The sequence below is a fragment of the Phaenicophaeus curvirostris genome, chromosome 11, assembly GCF_032191515.1.
Source record: "Phaenicophaeus curvirostris isolate KB17595 chromosome 11, BPBGC_Pcur_1.0, whole genome shotgun sequence".
Lineage (NCBI taxonomy): Eukaryota > Metazoa > Chordata > Aves > Cuculiformes > Cuculidae > Phaenicophaeus > Phaenicophaeus curvirostris.
Genome location: NC_091402.1, coordinates 5,991,739 through 6,007,496, shown reverse-complemented (window position 1 = coordinate 6,007,496; position 15,758 = coordinate 5,991,739). Strand labels below are relative to the sequence as shown.

The 15,758-nt window shown below is 41.3% G+C and overlaps 1 protein-coding gene across 1 annotated transcript in view; it reads right to left on the bottom strand.

Annotated features, from left to right (window-relative positions):
• PTPRG (protein tyrosine phosphatase receptor type G) overlaps positions 1-15,758 on the bottom strand; it is a 415,153-nt gene that overhangs the window by 31,403 nt on the left and 367,992 nt on the right. The window contains exon 14 of the mRNA XM_069865996.1: positions 12,275-12,366. Coding sequence (XP_069722097.1) covers positions 12,275-12,366 — 92 coding nt within the window. The remainder of the gene's footprint in view (positions 1-12,274; positions 12,367-15,758) is intronic.

The window sequence follows — 15,758 nt, the reverse complement described above, 5'->3', positions numbered from 1 at the left end:
AGGGGCACAGCTGGTTCAGTACATCATAATAAGAAATCTTCAAGAATCTGGCCAATTTTGAGGTAAACTCTTCCTACTACATTTCTAATTCTAAGCACTGCAGTCATGTATACTGAGAGCCTATTCCCTATGATGGTATTTCACAAAGTCCAACTGAAGTTCAAGGACTGTTAGTTCTTGTTGGAAGTTTGAGGATGGCTGTGGCTGGGATGAAGAAGCCTCCTCTCTTTCCACATTGTATAAAATAACAGAAGAGATACAAAGAAAGCACAATTGGCAATTGCCCCCTGTAAGTTTTTAACACACTAAGCAGAAACACGGGCTTTTCTACTGAAATTTATTAACTTTTTCCTTTTTGAACAACAATGTATAATCCAAATGGACTTATCACAAAACTGTCTCTGAGCAAAAGAACAGGCAACACAAACACGTTAATCTGAGTTTTCTCTCATTTTAGACACGATTCATAACACTGAATGTGTATTCCACAGGACCATTTGCTCTTGCTCAGCACAGTGCAAATTCCACCCAATATACCAATAAATCACCCACAGACATTTTCTTAAAAGAAAGAAGTCAAAGGCTTGAACTGAATGAAAGGCAAAGAAGACTGTTTCGAGCACCCAGGACTCTGGACAGATTCTGAAAAAGCTGGGGTGCAGGACAGCTGCCTTTTCTCCCTCTTGCTCTCTCCAAAAAGGCTTAGATGTTGTTATAACCACTGCTGCAGTCGGTAGAAACACTGTGCTTGCCAAGATTCATTAGTTAATATTTTCAGACTGACATTTAGAAAATGTAAATTGCTATACAACTGTGATTACTTTCAGCATGTGAAATAATCTATTGCCTGATGGCTACTATTGTCTGATTGCATGATTTTATGGCATACTCTGGTATTTATATATCCCATTTAATATTCTTCTGGAGATTGCATCCAGTTTATGTTTACTCCCAGTAACTCAGTGGCGTATTTTTGCTTCCATTTAGCAGCCATATGGTTTCATGCTACAGCTGCATTATAATCTGGATTCTTTTCCTTTTAAACATCTACATTATGATAGAAAAAATCCAAATATTTCTACAGATACTTAGCAAAATTTAACGATAAATAAATAGATGTGACATTTACTGTATTCAGAGTGAAAGATCTTTGGCAGCTAAAACCCCTAAGCTGTCACATATGCTTTTCTTAGCAAAGGGTATGAAGATCTGTATGTGTAAATGAGGTTCTACTTTGGCAAGAATTTTATAGATCCCTGACAATCTGATTTCTTTCTGGCTGATGGCAGTTAATACTGACCATGTCATTACTTCTCTACTCTTATTTCATTAGGCAATGCTCTAAGGTGGCTTTTTGCATCTATTGACATTTTCAGATCTCAATCAACTCTATTCTTTTTTATTTACAAAAGCCAATTGTTAAAGATATGTGTGCAAACTGATAGCCTCCCAGTATAGTAATGCCTCTTTAATTAACCACATGCTCATTTACTGAATAATACATAATTGAAAACATTTGACAAATGTATGTTCATCTCAGCAAAAAGCTGCAGTATGCAGAAATGCTGGCACTTTAGAAGATTTAAGTGATAACATTTATTCTATGTAATATTGAGAACATCATCATCATCTCATATCAACATTTGTATTAATATTTTTGCAGCTAAGACACTTGAATAGAATGATCTATAGGAACAGCAGCCAACAGCAAGAGCCTGCAAAACAATCTTTCCTCTCCTGAGAAGTAGCCCATGCATCCTAGATTTCCTTGAAAACAACACGTGCAACGACAGCAATTTCACATACTCTCACAAGAAAAGTTCCATAGCTATCATTTGGGTTTTTTCTTGAGCAGTCAAGCTCAACGGAGCCCAACCGAGATCAAGGATTCACCGCAGCAGACCAGTGTGTCCAATCTAATTTTGCAGAAGGCAGAATTTAATTTTAATTGTGATCTGTGAGCCAAAAAGTACATTAGCGATAACTTGCTCTCCAGCCCATCGAATTCCCACCAATTTCAAGGATGGGTCTGCACCAGAGATCCATGGCAAAACATCGTTAGGTTTCTTTTTATCTTCATCACTGCATGGTGGCAGTATGCTTCCACCTTTATAGCCACTGCTAAGTCACCTCTCAGTTCGTCACTGTCTTTTATTGTTTTGCCTTTCTTTTTCCTCTTCTGCATTTTTACTTCCAATTCCCTCCAGAAGCCTTAACTTAATGCAGTTTCTTACCCTATTGGATAACATGGGTAACAATTAGACATTAAATAAATTACATAGGAAATATTCTTGACATGTGAGCTCACTGGGTGAGAGGGAGCTTACGCTGCTAAAGCTGCCCATAAACTCATGAAAACCATGAAGGAGCAAATTGTTTAATATTAGGAAGATTAAAATCAGAACAATTGTTAATTGTTTAATATTAGGAAGATAAAAATCAGAACCACAAAGGTAGTTTCCAGCTTTCAGACTGCTGGGGTAGCATGGTCCAACTGACCAGGCAAGATCTGGCAGCTCAGAGGAGGCTCCTGAGGGACACACGGAGCCCCGAGGGTACAAGCAACCTGCTGCGGGGCAGGACCCGACTGCGTGCCTGCCGTGCTCCCCTGAAAGGAGCTGTATGTATGATAAAGACTGGTATGCTTGCCAATGGAACAGAAAAGTCCTAAAGCAATTTCGGCCTCCATTTTTCTATTCATGTCCTCCAACTCCAAGCTCCCACCCACGAACACAAATTACTTCAGCTGGGGTATGTGCATGTTTAGCCATGGGCAGCTTGCCAGCCTCTGCTAAAATAGGGACCGATAGATTCAGCACTCCTGAGGGGTATCTGCTCTGACGTTATCTGACAATGGCCATGGCCTTCTCTAAGGAAACCAACATGTAGCTCGATGCGCAGAATATGCTTTTTCTTGCACTAGCGCTAGGCCAAAGGCTTTGGTTAAGCCTTCCCTCCATCTTAAGACAAATGGACTTCAAGGACTATAACTCTTTTAGTCGATTGAAGAGATTAATGAAATCCTATAATGGCTCATTAGGAGCTCTCATAGTCATTCTGCGCATATTCCCTTTTGCACGATCTACTTCTTACCCTCTGGAAGCTTAGACTGACAATATCTAATGTCACTAAGTTGCTTACATTTTGCAAGACCTACACAGTATTCCAAGAGAAGAGAAAAATGTTTTAATACCATACCTTCACCTCCAACACTTCAGGTAAAATTACAGTTCTGACTAGCCTGGGTTTAGCCGTCTGTTTTATCCGTGTCAGTAAAGTGATTCTGGATTTATGTCACCACAAAACATGAGTTGAATCTGGCACCATACTAGTGTACTAACCCTTTGTGTTATGCAGAGAAAGAAGTAACTTTGGGACTGGGAAATGGTCTCCAGCACATTACAATAATTTTACATATATATATTATCACAAATAATATAATTTATAATAATATTCTATGTAATCAGACACTGCTCAAGGTGACAGGTGAAGCTATGTTTAATAACTATGCTAAAAATTTAATGCTTTGGTGGTGTTCCCCTCTTCAATTGCTGTCACACAACAAGTTCCTGAGAAGTATCAAAACCACAAAACCAAATGGGACCACAATAGAGCTCATTTCCTGACACAAAGGGAGAATCCCAAGAACAAAGTCAAGTTTGTATAAAAGAAAAAAGGCAGAAGAGGAAAACCTTCACTTCCACCTCATTTTCTAAGAAACAGCAATTGACAATGAAGAATACTTAACACATTCTTTCAGAAGACAGCCACTTTCAAAAGAAGCCCAAAATGCACAGAAGCAATAAAGTTAGAAGAGGGTTCCATTTGGATAGTAATCCTACCAGGAAGGATTTCCCCTATCTCCTGCTTAATAAGGTTCCTGTGTAATGTTAATGCGATAGGGGCCAATTTCAAAAGAAAAATGGGATGTCGTATCAGAGATGGCATTTCCACATAATAAGATCTCAGATTCATTTTGATTCATTTACAGCTTGAGAGCTCACTGGATAGTTTAGTGGCATTGCATTGGAATAGATGGGTTTGGATCAGGAATAAATCCAGGGGGTCAAACCCAACATGCTACCTCATATTATCTTTGTCTAGTTTAGAGCTTTGGTGTTCCTGAAGACCAGATGTTTGACACACATGTAAAAGTCCAGGTAAGTAAAACCTCCCATGTCTTTCACTCTGTTTGCAAATGTTTTCTTTTTTTTTCAGCTATTATCTTACCCAGACTACTAAATCCATTGTATCTTATGCCTTACTTTTAACGTGCAAGCTTATTCCTCTCATTTGTTAGTAACTCTGCTTCCATCTCTCATTTGCACAGCCACCTGAATTCATGTGCTATAGCTGTCATGTAGCTCTATCTGCTCCACCAGTAGCCACTTTACTGCCCTGCTCAGCAGCCCTGGGCAGCTCAGAATCCCTTCCATCAGTTCTCAGCACCCTCTTCACAGCTGGCTTCAGCCAAACGACAAGGGGATTCTCCTACTCCCTGTTCGTGGGCCTGAGCAGTGAACTGAATCAGCCTGCTGATCTGGCTGATGAATGTAAGAAAGGATTAATTGGGATGTGGGGAAGGGGAAAAAAGATTAGTTGTCAGTGGGATAGGTGGGTTGATCCTACCATGAGGAATAGTGAAGTGAGAGGGAAACTGCCCTTTCTGAAGGCAGCACAACCCTAACCTACCTTAGGATAACAGTGAAACCAGTGACATCGTCAGTGCATTAACCCATCCTCAACAGTGTATTCTCATGGTTCTCTATTTCTGCAAAAAGGTTTTCCCCATTACAAAGAAATACCTATCAGCTCACAGCTGGACTGGATTTGACCTCTTAACCCACTGAAAAATGATGTATCTGACAAATCATAGAATCACAGAATCACCACCAGGTTGGAAGAGACCCACCGGATCATCGAGTCCAACCATTCCTATCAAACACTAAACCATGTCCCTCAGCACCTCATCCACCCTTAAACACCTCCAGGGAAGGTGACTCAACCATCTCCCTGGGCAGCCTGTTCCAGTGCCCAGTGACCCTTTCCGTGAAAAATTTTTTCCTATTGTTCAGCCTAAACCTCCCCTGGTGGAGCTTGAGGCCATTTCCTTTCGTCCTGTCCCCTGTCACTTGGGAGAAGAGGCCAGCTCCCTCCTCTCCACAACCTCCTTTCAGGTAGTTGTAGAGAGCAATGAGGTCTCCCCTCAGCCTCCTCTTCTCCAGGCTAAACAACCCCAGCTGTCTCAGCCGTTCCTCATAAGGCCTGTTCTCCAGCCCCCTCACCAGCTTTGTTGTCCCATAATCATAGCAAACAAGCACCTTTCTGTTCCCAGTAGCACTCAACCCTAAGTTGTTGATTCATCTTCCACCCTTTTATTCTCCACTGCTGGCAAGAACATTGAATGTAACCCCAGGATTTTTTTCATATTAATGCTACTGTTAACCACCTTCGGTGGTGTTGATGGGTTTTTATCTTTTTACAAAGAGGGATGGAAAAATTCTGCAAGCAGATGGAATCCCTAGCATCAATATTTAGGATGCACATTGAACCTGAAATGTTTGAGCAGGCAACTCCAGAGCAGATCCTGCCCTAACTCATGCAAACTTTGGACTCCATGATTAATCCCACACATAAAAATGGCAGTGCCCAGATTTCATCAGACCATTGTAGATTTAATGCATTTGAATTATACATGTTTATATTACCAGAGCTTTTAATTTTGCAGTATACTGGCTTTCCTAGCCTGACTGTGTAAAATAAGAATGCAACTGAAGGCATTATATTCCATGTGCAATAATTAATTTTTCTGACTGATCACATTGCTTGCTGTATAAAAAATGACCAGAAATATAAGAACAGTTTTATTTGTATAACATGAGTATCAATTAATTTATAATAAAACAAAGTCATTAAAAATGCTTAATATTGAGCAGGTGACTGCTTTCTGTGTAGATCATACCTGCATAAATAAGAAAAAGGCAATACAGTCAGTTTTATTCTAGGAGATCAAGCTACCTGCTGAAGACCTTTAAGGCTGGCATCCTCCCGAAGTCACTGACTTCATAATTAAGGCAAATTATAAATTAAAATGAATAATAAATTACCAAGAGTTGATTATTTGGGACACTATTCCTCATTAATGCTCACATTTTTGCAGATGTGTTTATGAAAAACTGTTTTTAATAAAAAATGTCTTTCAATGCAAAAAGGTGAAGAAAACACTTTAAATACATTTGAAAGTCCCGGATAGGTGGACATGTTGAAAGAAAAATACAGAAGATAATAATTATCTATTTGTTATAATCAAGTAAAATGAACACAAGGACAGGTTTCTGATAAAGGTGAAACACGTGAAAAGCAGAGTAGGAAAAATCACCTGTGTAATATTGTAGCTACATTCATCTCTCTTGCTTCAAGATTTAATCTACTACAATGCTATTAGCCATTTGTCAGTCAGGAATATAAAGATGTTAATGATAAAATTTTATATGTGTCAAAATAAGAGCTCAGTTTAAATCTGCTTGTACAAATCTTAGATTAGGTTATCATTAATTATAAACGTAATAGCAATACGCTTCTTCCCTTTAAGCAAAAAACCAATTTCAGTCCAAGAGAATGAAATAATGTGAATTTTCCCTTAGCACAGACATTAAACATGATCTTATTTGGCACTGCCTGCTAAGGAACACAATTTTAATCTCCAATGTTTCCACCCTCAGGTCCCAGTCGTGCCATCAATTACATACATGTCTTATATTTAAGCACATGCAAGTTCAACTCCAGGGCTCCGCATCCCAGTGTGACAGCCCTCAGAAAAGGATCTATCTGCATTTCACAAAGCCACCAAGAAAATACTATTTTGGGTGATTTAGCCAATTCCCGAAGCCTCCATTACAAGTACCACAACTAGATATCATATCATAAATTCTCCAGTGTACGGCAGAAGCAAGGTTGGTAGCACAGAAAAAGGAAGGTGGAAGCTCCCTAAAATACCTTGATATTTCCTTGGCTTCAGAGAATGTCTGTGTTTGCAATACTGCATTCATGAATTTAATTGAAGCTGAAGATAGGTACAATTCACAATATGGTGCTGGAACATAAATCCGCAGGGAGCAGAAAGCAGAAATAAAGCCTTAAACAGCTGAAGAGTGCTACCTCTGAGATCAGTGAAGAGCTTCATGCCCTTCAGAAATGAGTCCTCAGCTGTAGTTAACACTTTTCCTTGTACTTTGCCTGTCTCCAGCACAGAGATCACTGTGCTCAGCACACTGCTGGAGTGGCCACAGACGTGTCCTGGTGCTGTGCTCTAAAGATCACTAACTAAAGTTCTGGGGATGCAAGCTGAGACAGCTACATCTTAGCAGAAAACAGTAAGATAGCAAGACTCTGTTGGGAACCTGCAGTTTCCTTGTCAAATGAGATACCTGTTATTCTAGTCTCTTAACAGAAACAATTTGCTGCCAGAATATATCAGCAAGAACTAAGCTTGTGAAAAACACATCAAATTTAACCACTGATGTTCGTCAGTAATGGTTCAAGGCAACTACGATTATCAAATGAATAAGGAAGAAGGTTTCAACATTCTGTAGAGATTTAACAATAAGATGGACTCTCGATAAGGCCTCCTTCTTGTAACCATGAGAAAACAGAGGGAAATGAAGAAGGGTCATAGCTGTATTGACCTTCACACCCTCACATGACTGCATGATGTGGTCCAGATACCTTTTCACTACAATGTGCTTAACTATTCCACTATTTCCTGGGCTCATGTACACATGCTGAGTCATTCTTGGAGAAGCACGAGAATGTTTCTCCATTAGATTCTGCCACTAGTTAACTTACATGCACTAGTGAAACTCCACTTCTAGTTAAAAAATTATTTTACTGCCATTTAAACCTAAAACTGCACAAACTTGATTGAAGAACTGGGAGGTGCTCCTTAGTCTTACAGTCTAGACACAGCTGAAATGGTTGGCATTACATCTGAGACATTTTACTTATACTGAAAATGATGAAAGATGTCTGGAATAATAAGCTAAACGAACCAGCTGCATTGGCCATTGTGTTCTTTATGTGTTTCTCTGGACTGTGGTCAAGACTACATGGAGTTTTGAGTTTTGCCATGGGGTCAAGCCTCAGCTATCTCTGTACTAATCTCAGACCGAGTCCTGCTGACATCAGTGCCACAGCAGCCGCTGTGCCTGCGGGCTGAGCAAAGAACCAGTAAAGCTGCAGCAAGCCCCAGGACAATGCACCATCCCTGAGCAGGAAAGCTCTGAAACAAAGGACAGGAGGAGGAAGGTAGAAGTGGAATTTGTGCTAGCTCGACTATTTGATGATGTCCAAGTTGCACAGAGGTGCACTTCACTGCTGTCTTGGAGCAGGTCTTGCGATGAGGACAAAAGAAAACTGAGGAGGGGTGTGTTTTGTTAGTGTTGAAGACATACAGGGCTGCAGCTATGACACTGCTGTTCTTCTCCAACTCTATTGAAAAGGATCAAGTTCAGAAACGTTTTAACCAGGTACTGACCCTGCTAATGGAAAAAAAAAAACAACCCACCAAACATAAACATGAGCTACTTTGCTAAGAGAGATCTTGCGAACACCAAATGTTACAGTGAAGAGATACAGGCAAAGATGATATGGATGTGGCCAAAATTAACCGAGTGTGGAGGCAAAGAGAGAGGATAAGGGGATGTAATTTTGTTGGGCTGAATGGCAGGGGAGTTTCAGAAATCTGCCATTGATTACAGATGCATTACTGTCAGGTGCAAGGCTTATGTGAGTTTAGATTTATACCCCAGTTATAATATCCAGTGGTGACTCAGTTAATGATATCTCCTTTGTCCTGTGTTTCTCTAGATCAAGCAGAGCAGATGATTATGAATAATGATAATGGTTTGGGTCTCAGAGCACATTTGCTCAGATAAGCACATGCCTATGGGTGATGTGGCCTCATGCACAATAATTAAGCAAGTACGCAATGGGAAGTGATACAGAAAATGGGTAAAATCGTTCCTTTACAAGAAGATTTTTTTAAGATTTTGGACCTAAAAAGCTGTACTGAGTGCCTATTTGCAGGCAGCTGGCAGATTGATTTTAGAGTTCACAGCCCAGAGGGTTTGCCTAATTGAGAGCAGAATATGGTGCAGAAATAAACACAAATGCTACTTCTCAGCATGCTGACCAGTCACGGAGCAGAGCAGTGGCATGTAGGGACACCAGAACCTGCTTCTAAAACCTCTCAAGCTGCGCAAGGATGTTGCTGTGCCTGGCCCCAGGCACCTGACAGAGCCACTCTACACCTGGAATGCAACAGCCAACCTGAAGCCGCTCACCTTCCTCCAACCAGCAGCTCACTGCATGCTACAGAGGGCCTGGCAAATCTACTAGAAGTCTTCAGACACACTACTTTAAATTGCCATCAGCATGGCTGCTTGCATGGAAGAAGCTTCTGCTGTAGAAGCAGAAGCTGGTAGAGCAGTAGTTGGTCCGTTGAACTATAGGAGGCAGGTGGATGGTTCCACAGGGATCTATTCAAATATCTTTTGTGAGGATGGGGTTTCACAAGTTAACAAGGTTACTCTGAAAAACTTGCTTTTGTGAAATGCCGCTCATATTTTTGCTTCTAGGATCAACATGGCAAGTAAGACTGTCTCACACTCTCCAGCAGCTTCCAGTGGAAAAGTTTAGAGGCTTATCATTTCATCAGTTGCAATCAGTTCAAAGGAGAATTTTGCCACTTAATGCTTTTTTAAGTGGGTTGCCTATGTGAGAGCAGCAGCTGACATCAGAGAAATGTCGTTTAGCAACAGGTATATGAGGGAGAACAGGCCGCTTCTACATCTCCAAACAAGAAAAATGTTTAGGAGGGCTTCTAGATCTTTTCAGGCAACATCTCCCATCTTTGGAGGATTTTTTCTCTGCTAACTCTAAGCCTCTTTATAAGCTCCCTATACAGCTAATAGTCAATATATACAGAGAAAGGAACTTCCAGAGGGTGATTAGGCTTTTGATGGCCTGGAGAGCTTTAGTGTCAGTGCCAAGATCTTTGAGTTCATCAGTTCATTCTCTCTTATGACCTTCTGGGAACGATTCACCTTCAGCTTAAGGCACCTCCATTTGGGTGTCTGTATGCAGATGTCTAGATGTCCATTACATTGACAAAAATCTTGTCATTTGATTGGGAATTTGAGGGCTGGATTCACTTTGCACCCAACTAGACTAAACCTCTGTCCAAGGCCCAGTTCTTTATGTGCCTTAGAGCTCATCAGCAGTCCTTGCAGATTTTTAACTATGAAGCTTCTCAAGGTGTCTTACAGCACTTACCCAGCAGGTGCCTTAATTTGCAGTGCCCGTTATTAGGGCTGAGCAGCTCTTTCCTGGTGTTACTGGACTTGAGCAGACCACAGTGAGGGTTGCATCACATCAGCCCGAAAACTGCTATGGTCCAACAGCTTGGCTTGCTCTAGCCGTGGGAAGATGTCCCCAAAAGACAGTGTTGTTCTGTTCTCAGGCAGAACAGTTGTTCTGTGATCTGTTCTTGTTGTTACATGCTAGAATGGCTGCTGGAGAAGCATTAGTGTTTGTGGTGGCCTTATGGTACGTGCCCCCTGAACAGCTTTCATGGAGCTTCTTCAGCCTGTATTACAATTTATAAGAATACTTTCCAGTCTTTAATGGACTAGGCATCAAAATATGCCTGTAAAACAGGGAAGAACCACTGTCTCAGCAACACAGATTGCAGTGTGAAAAGATGGAGCTTTCTGCCGGGTTCTGTATCTAAGAAAAATTTGCCTCAATCACAGTAAAAGGCCCTATAAGTTGGCCAAAGAGGCTTCCCTAGAGAGGAAAATTCCTCTCCTCCCACTGCCCTGTGCTCATAATTCCCTGGGTTTTGACACTGCATTGCAGAGTTCAGGTTAGCCCATCCTCACAAGCTCTAAGAAGGTATCACAGGATATGATGGGACCATTAAACTGCCTCCCAAAAGCTGCCCCAACAGGAAAGTGAGCCTCCAGGATTTAGAGTAGGAAGAACAGAGTTCTCTGGCTACCTAGGTTTTTCTCTAAAAACTCCTTGCAGGCGGTCTAAGACTAAAACCTCCTGCCTCATGTCACCCCTAAAGGAGAAGATGGGTGGCTTCATGCTAAGGAAGTGAATTGGCCAGGATGTGCATCTTAGTCTGCTACAGAATGGAGAGGAGATGATAGCATGTTTTCTTTTATTTTTAGTGGCACAGTATTGGACTGCAAGGCCTAATATCTTCTGTAGAAACGTAACAGCTAACTTTTCATGCTAGTTCCCACAGGTGTTTTGAAAAACACTTTCTAGAAAGGATAGTCACACATCTACTGAATAAACTCAAGGAAAATGCAGCTGGAATCTTCCGTTTTTCTAGGACACATTTTCTTCAGTGTCTCAGAGACAGCTTTTAATGCTTTTTGGTAAAATGAATCTAACTAGCTGCTGATTGCTTCCTAGACCAGCGACACAAATTACAGAATGCAACAAGAAATTTTCAAACACCTTGAAGCAACACGTACAAGGATTTCACAGACTGAGGCCAAGACAACAGTTTGGGTATCTTAATCCTGCTGGTGAAAGTGACATCAAACAAGTCAGTGGCTGCAAAGGCCACCGTAACATCAAGCTGCTTTCTGTCATCACTGATTAAAGGGAGCCAGACCCTGCACTTAATAAACCCCAGGGGAAATACCTCATGAAGACAGTACAGCACTAAACTCTGCTTCCAGTTTTGCTCTCAGTGCAGCTAAGAGGAGAATGTGACCTTTGGCGACTTGATTAATACCAAATTAACAGATGGCTTTGGACTTCACTTGAGATCTTTTGCTTATCCCTGTGTCCCACTTTCCTACCTGAGACCCAGCAGACACCACCTCTGCACACACTGAAAGTCTTCAGAGAGCAGTGGAGCTGCATATCCCCTGTCCACAGCCTGCCCCAGTGGAACAGCTGGTTTCACCCTGGATGCTATGCCTGTTTTTAAGAAGTCTTGCTCATGTTTTTGACATTTTACAAAGGTTATGCTGAAATTTATACGAAAATAATGTGGGAGAGGTGCCTATGGAAAAATACAACACTGGCACTCAGAGCCCCACTGCATAGCACATTAAATTAAATGAAGCAGCACTGATGCAACAAATTTCCACCAAACCCCCATGATTTATCACAAGCATAACCTTCTCTTCTGTATGTAACTAAAACAGACTCCAAGTAGCACAACTGAAACAGATAAAGCATGTCTTACCTGGAATAGGTATAATAGGAATACTTTCATTGGGGACCACACGGGGGGAACTGCTGTCCTCCACATAGAAATGGGCAGTCTGAAAACACTTTCTGTTAAAGGAGAAAGAAAAAAAAAACCCAAAAAACAGATTCAGTGTATGAAAAACTGCCCTCTGAAAAAATATCCAAAAATTTTTGTACATGTTCTGCTTCTCCATTTCCGTTCCATACTTTCAGGCATTATAGTTTTAAAACACTGATGTGTGAAAACATACATTTTCTACAGTTGCAGTCCTAACTCCGGATTCTGGTGTGCTCTAATTCACTGATATCTGACGTCTACCCATCATAAACGCCTCTGTATATTATTGCTAAGTAGTCACAAAAGTCAGGCAGGTTTCAAATACATCATTCAGAAAAAAACCTCTGCACACAAGAAACATATTCAGCACACAATTCAAGTCAAAGTCCACCTAAGACACTAGCAGTTCCAGGGAAAATACACTTACTGTAAAAGTTTTGGTTGTCTAACAGCCAACAGCATCTGTAACTGCTGCACATAATGATGTTCTGCTCTGAAAATTATCCTTCAAACATTATGGTTTCTTTGTTTGTTTGTTTTTAACACTAAAGTCACATAACCCTCATCCCGTCCTCCTCCTCCAAACTCATATTACACATGCTGCTACAGAAAAATGCCATAGACACTTAGCTTGGGCCCCAGGACTCATCTCTGTAAAGGCCTGTAAAGAATAGGAGAACTTAAATCCTCTTGACTGTTTTTTTTACCTGTATTTAATGCAAAGAAGAGAGCACAGGCTGGTCATCACAGAAAAGGTACTGAGCAGAATACCATCAAGAGATCCGAGAAGACTCTGCATGGTGATGTTAACTGAGGCTGGGTTTTCCAACACCAGCGTCACTGCTCATTGCTGACTTAATGAGCTGCTTGAGGCTGGAACTGAATATTTAATGAGTCTTGCTTGGTGTGAGCAGCTATTGTGGCAGGAGAAGGGTCTGCTCTCATCTGTCGGGGCGCTTAACAATAGCTTCCCATTGCAGAACGATCCCCCTCATCGCAGTCCTTAATGAACTGCGCCCCAGCACCTGAGTGAATTGTGCAGGCACCCTTCTGAGCTGAGCCTTTCGTCAAGTCACGGCTTCCCTTGCTCAAACATATCTGCATGTAGTCGCTTATAAGTTTCTGCCTCGCAGTCTGCTGCGCTGTAGCTCGGGCACCGTGCTCTCCACAGAGCCCACTCCGCAGAGCCAGCTTTGCTGACTTTGACAAAGCAATTTGTGCTCCTTTTGTTTTCAACATCCAGAAATGCCAGACAGCAAAAAAAGTCACTGCAAACCAAACCACTCTTTGCAAAATGAGAAACTAAAATAATCTTGGGCTCTTGCTTTCTACACGTTAGTACTTTCTACTGCGCGCAGTGCTTTCTAATGCAAGCACATGCTACGGCAGCACAAGTACAACTTAAGACAATACAGAAGCAGAAGAGAGCAGATTTCACAGCATGGAGTAACTGTCTCGGAGCAGCTTTCTATTTTCAGGCACAATGTCTTGCATTGTGCTCAAGTTATTTATTTACTGAGTATGCTTTTGTTAAGAAACACCATAAGGTGAATTCACACACAAGGATGCAAGATGTGCAATAGTCTCACAGTATTTAAAAACATTGGTTCAACTTCCCCCACCCTACTTGCTCCCTGTTCTCATTTTTTTTGGCAGCTTTTATTTTGGACAATGCACACCCTGGGGGCAAGAAGCAGAATAAATCAGTCACACATAAAGAAGAAACTATGAATATGAAACAGGCAAAATGTTCCTGATTTTGATGTATTTGGGGCTCTTTCCCTTGAGTCAATACTACAAAAATCCTTCAACGGCTCTCCCAGTAATGAAGGCCTTAAGAAGGTGTTCGATAAAACGACAGACCTTTATGTAGGGATTTACAGTATTTTTTTTAAGCTGATGATACTTATGAAAAGCAATTATTTTTTGTAATTTGTTATTTTATACTCCGAGAGGCTCTGATAGGCTGGCATGATGGTTTGCTATGCAGCCATAAGACACTTCTTCTTAATAGCCTCAAAAACAAGTAATTGTGTTGGATAATAACATTGTGTGATACTGTATGGTCCATGATGGTGATAGCGGAGTATCCAGTCCAGCACATCTCTGCTGAACACCATATTGGAATAACAATGTAATAAATGAATATTTCACACAGTAAGTTTTCAGTAATCATGAATGTCATTAGCAATTCTGTATTTTATTCCTGGAAGACTTTCTGTAGCTGTTTTAAAAAGGCAGTCACCATGGAATGTGACTGAAGTTTTTCTCAAGTCACAAACATCACGCTACAATACACTCTAGCCTTACAAATACACATACATAATACAGCATGCTCATTACTTCACAATGCTGGAAACTGGTGCATTAGGTGAAGACATGCCTGAAAACTTTTTTCCCCCCTCTTGCTCCTAAGAGCTGTAAATAGTCCAAGTTTTGCTTCTACAGCTGAGCTTGCTGTGCACAGGCCATCACACCTCTGACCTGGTAACTGCCTCCACAACTCAGGGGCTCCCAGTGACAGCAGAAGGCACCACTGATGGGACTATGCAAACTCAAAACTGAGAGTGAGATTAAGTAGACTGATGTTTAAAAGACCTTTTACAATAGGTCTCAAAAACTTGCTGGATGAATTTTAAAGCAAGTTCTGCTTACTGCATCTGTTTCCCACCTTCTCCTCCGTGCAGCTCCAGGAGTGAGCACACACCTCGGGCACTGGGCAGACACTTCAGGCCCCTAGTTTGGAGAATGTCCATTTTTCAGCCTGAGACTGACTTGGTGAGGAAACATTCAGGTCCAACAAGAACAGCCTTTTGCAAACTCGTGTCTGGTTTGTAATAATAAATACTATTAACTGGGATCATGGGTATTGAAAGGCGTTTCAGACAAGTTAGTATCTGCCTTCTCCCTCAGTTTAGGATGCACTTTTCCATCCCCTGACATTTCCCCTACCCGTTACCCTTGTCTCTGTATATGAACCTTAAGTGGCAGCAGTTGCTAAGGATACAAGAGGCTGCAGTAAATCTGTGCGTGTATATGGGGAAGGCTGGATAAAGGAAAAGGATGACAGCAGAAAATTGCTTGTTTCGAGTCACTGGAGAAGCAGCCATGGAGAGAGGTGGGAGTGGATGCAAGGCTAGACAATCTGCAAGTCCACACCTGTTTTCATGTGAGTACTTTAGCCTGTAATTTTTAACCCCAGTGTGTGTACACAGGCTGGTGTTTGCACCTGTGTGCCCATATGCTCAGGAAACCAACACCGTCCGCAGGAAAATAACTCAGATTTTTTTCTGACAGAAGCAGTCCTTAGTGAATGAGTGATCAGGAACTGTCGATGGCATGAATGATCATTAAAATATTTACATCCAAAACACTAATTGTTGATAAATTCTTGCATTTCTGCAGCACAGATTGAGGAAAA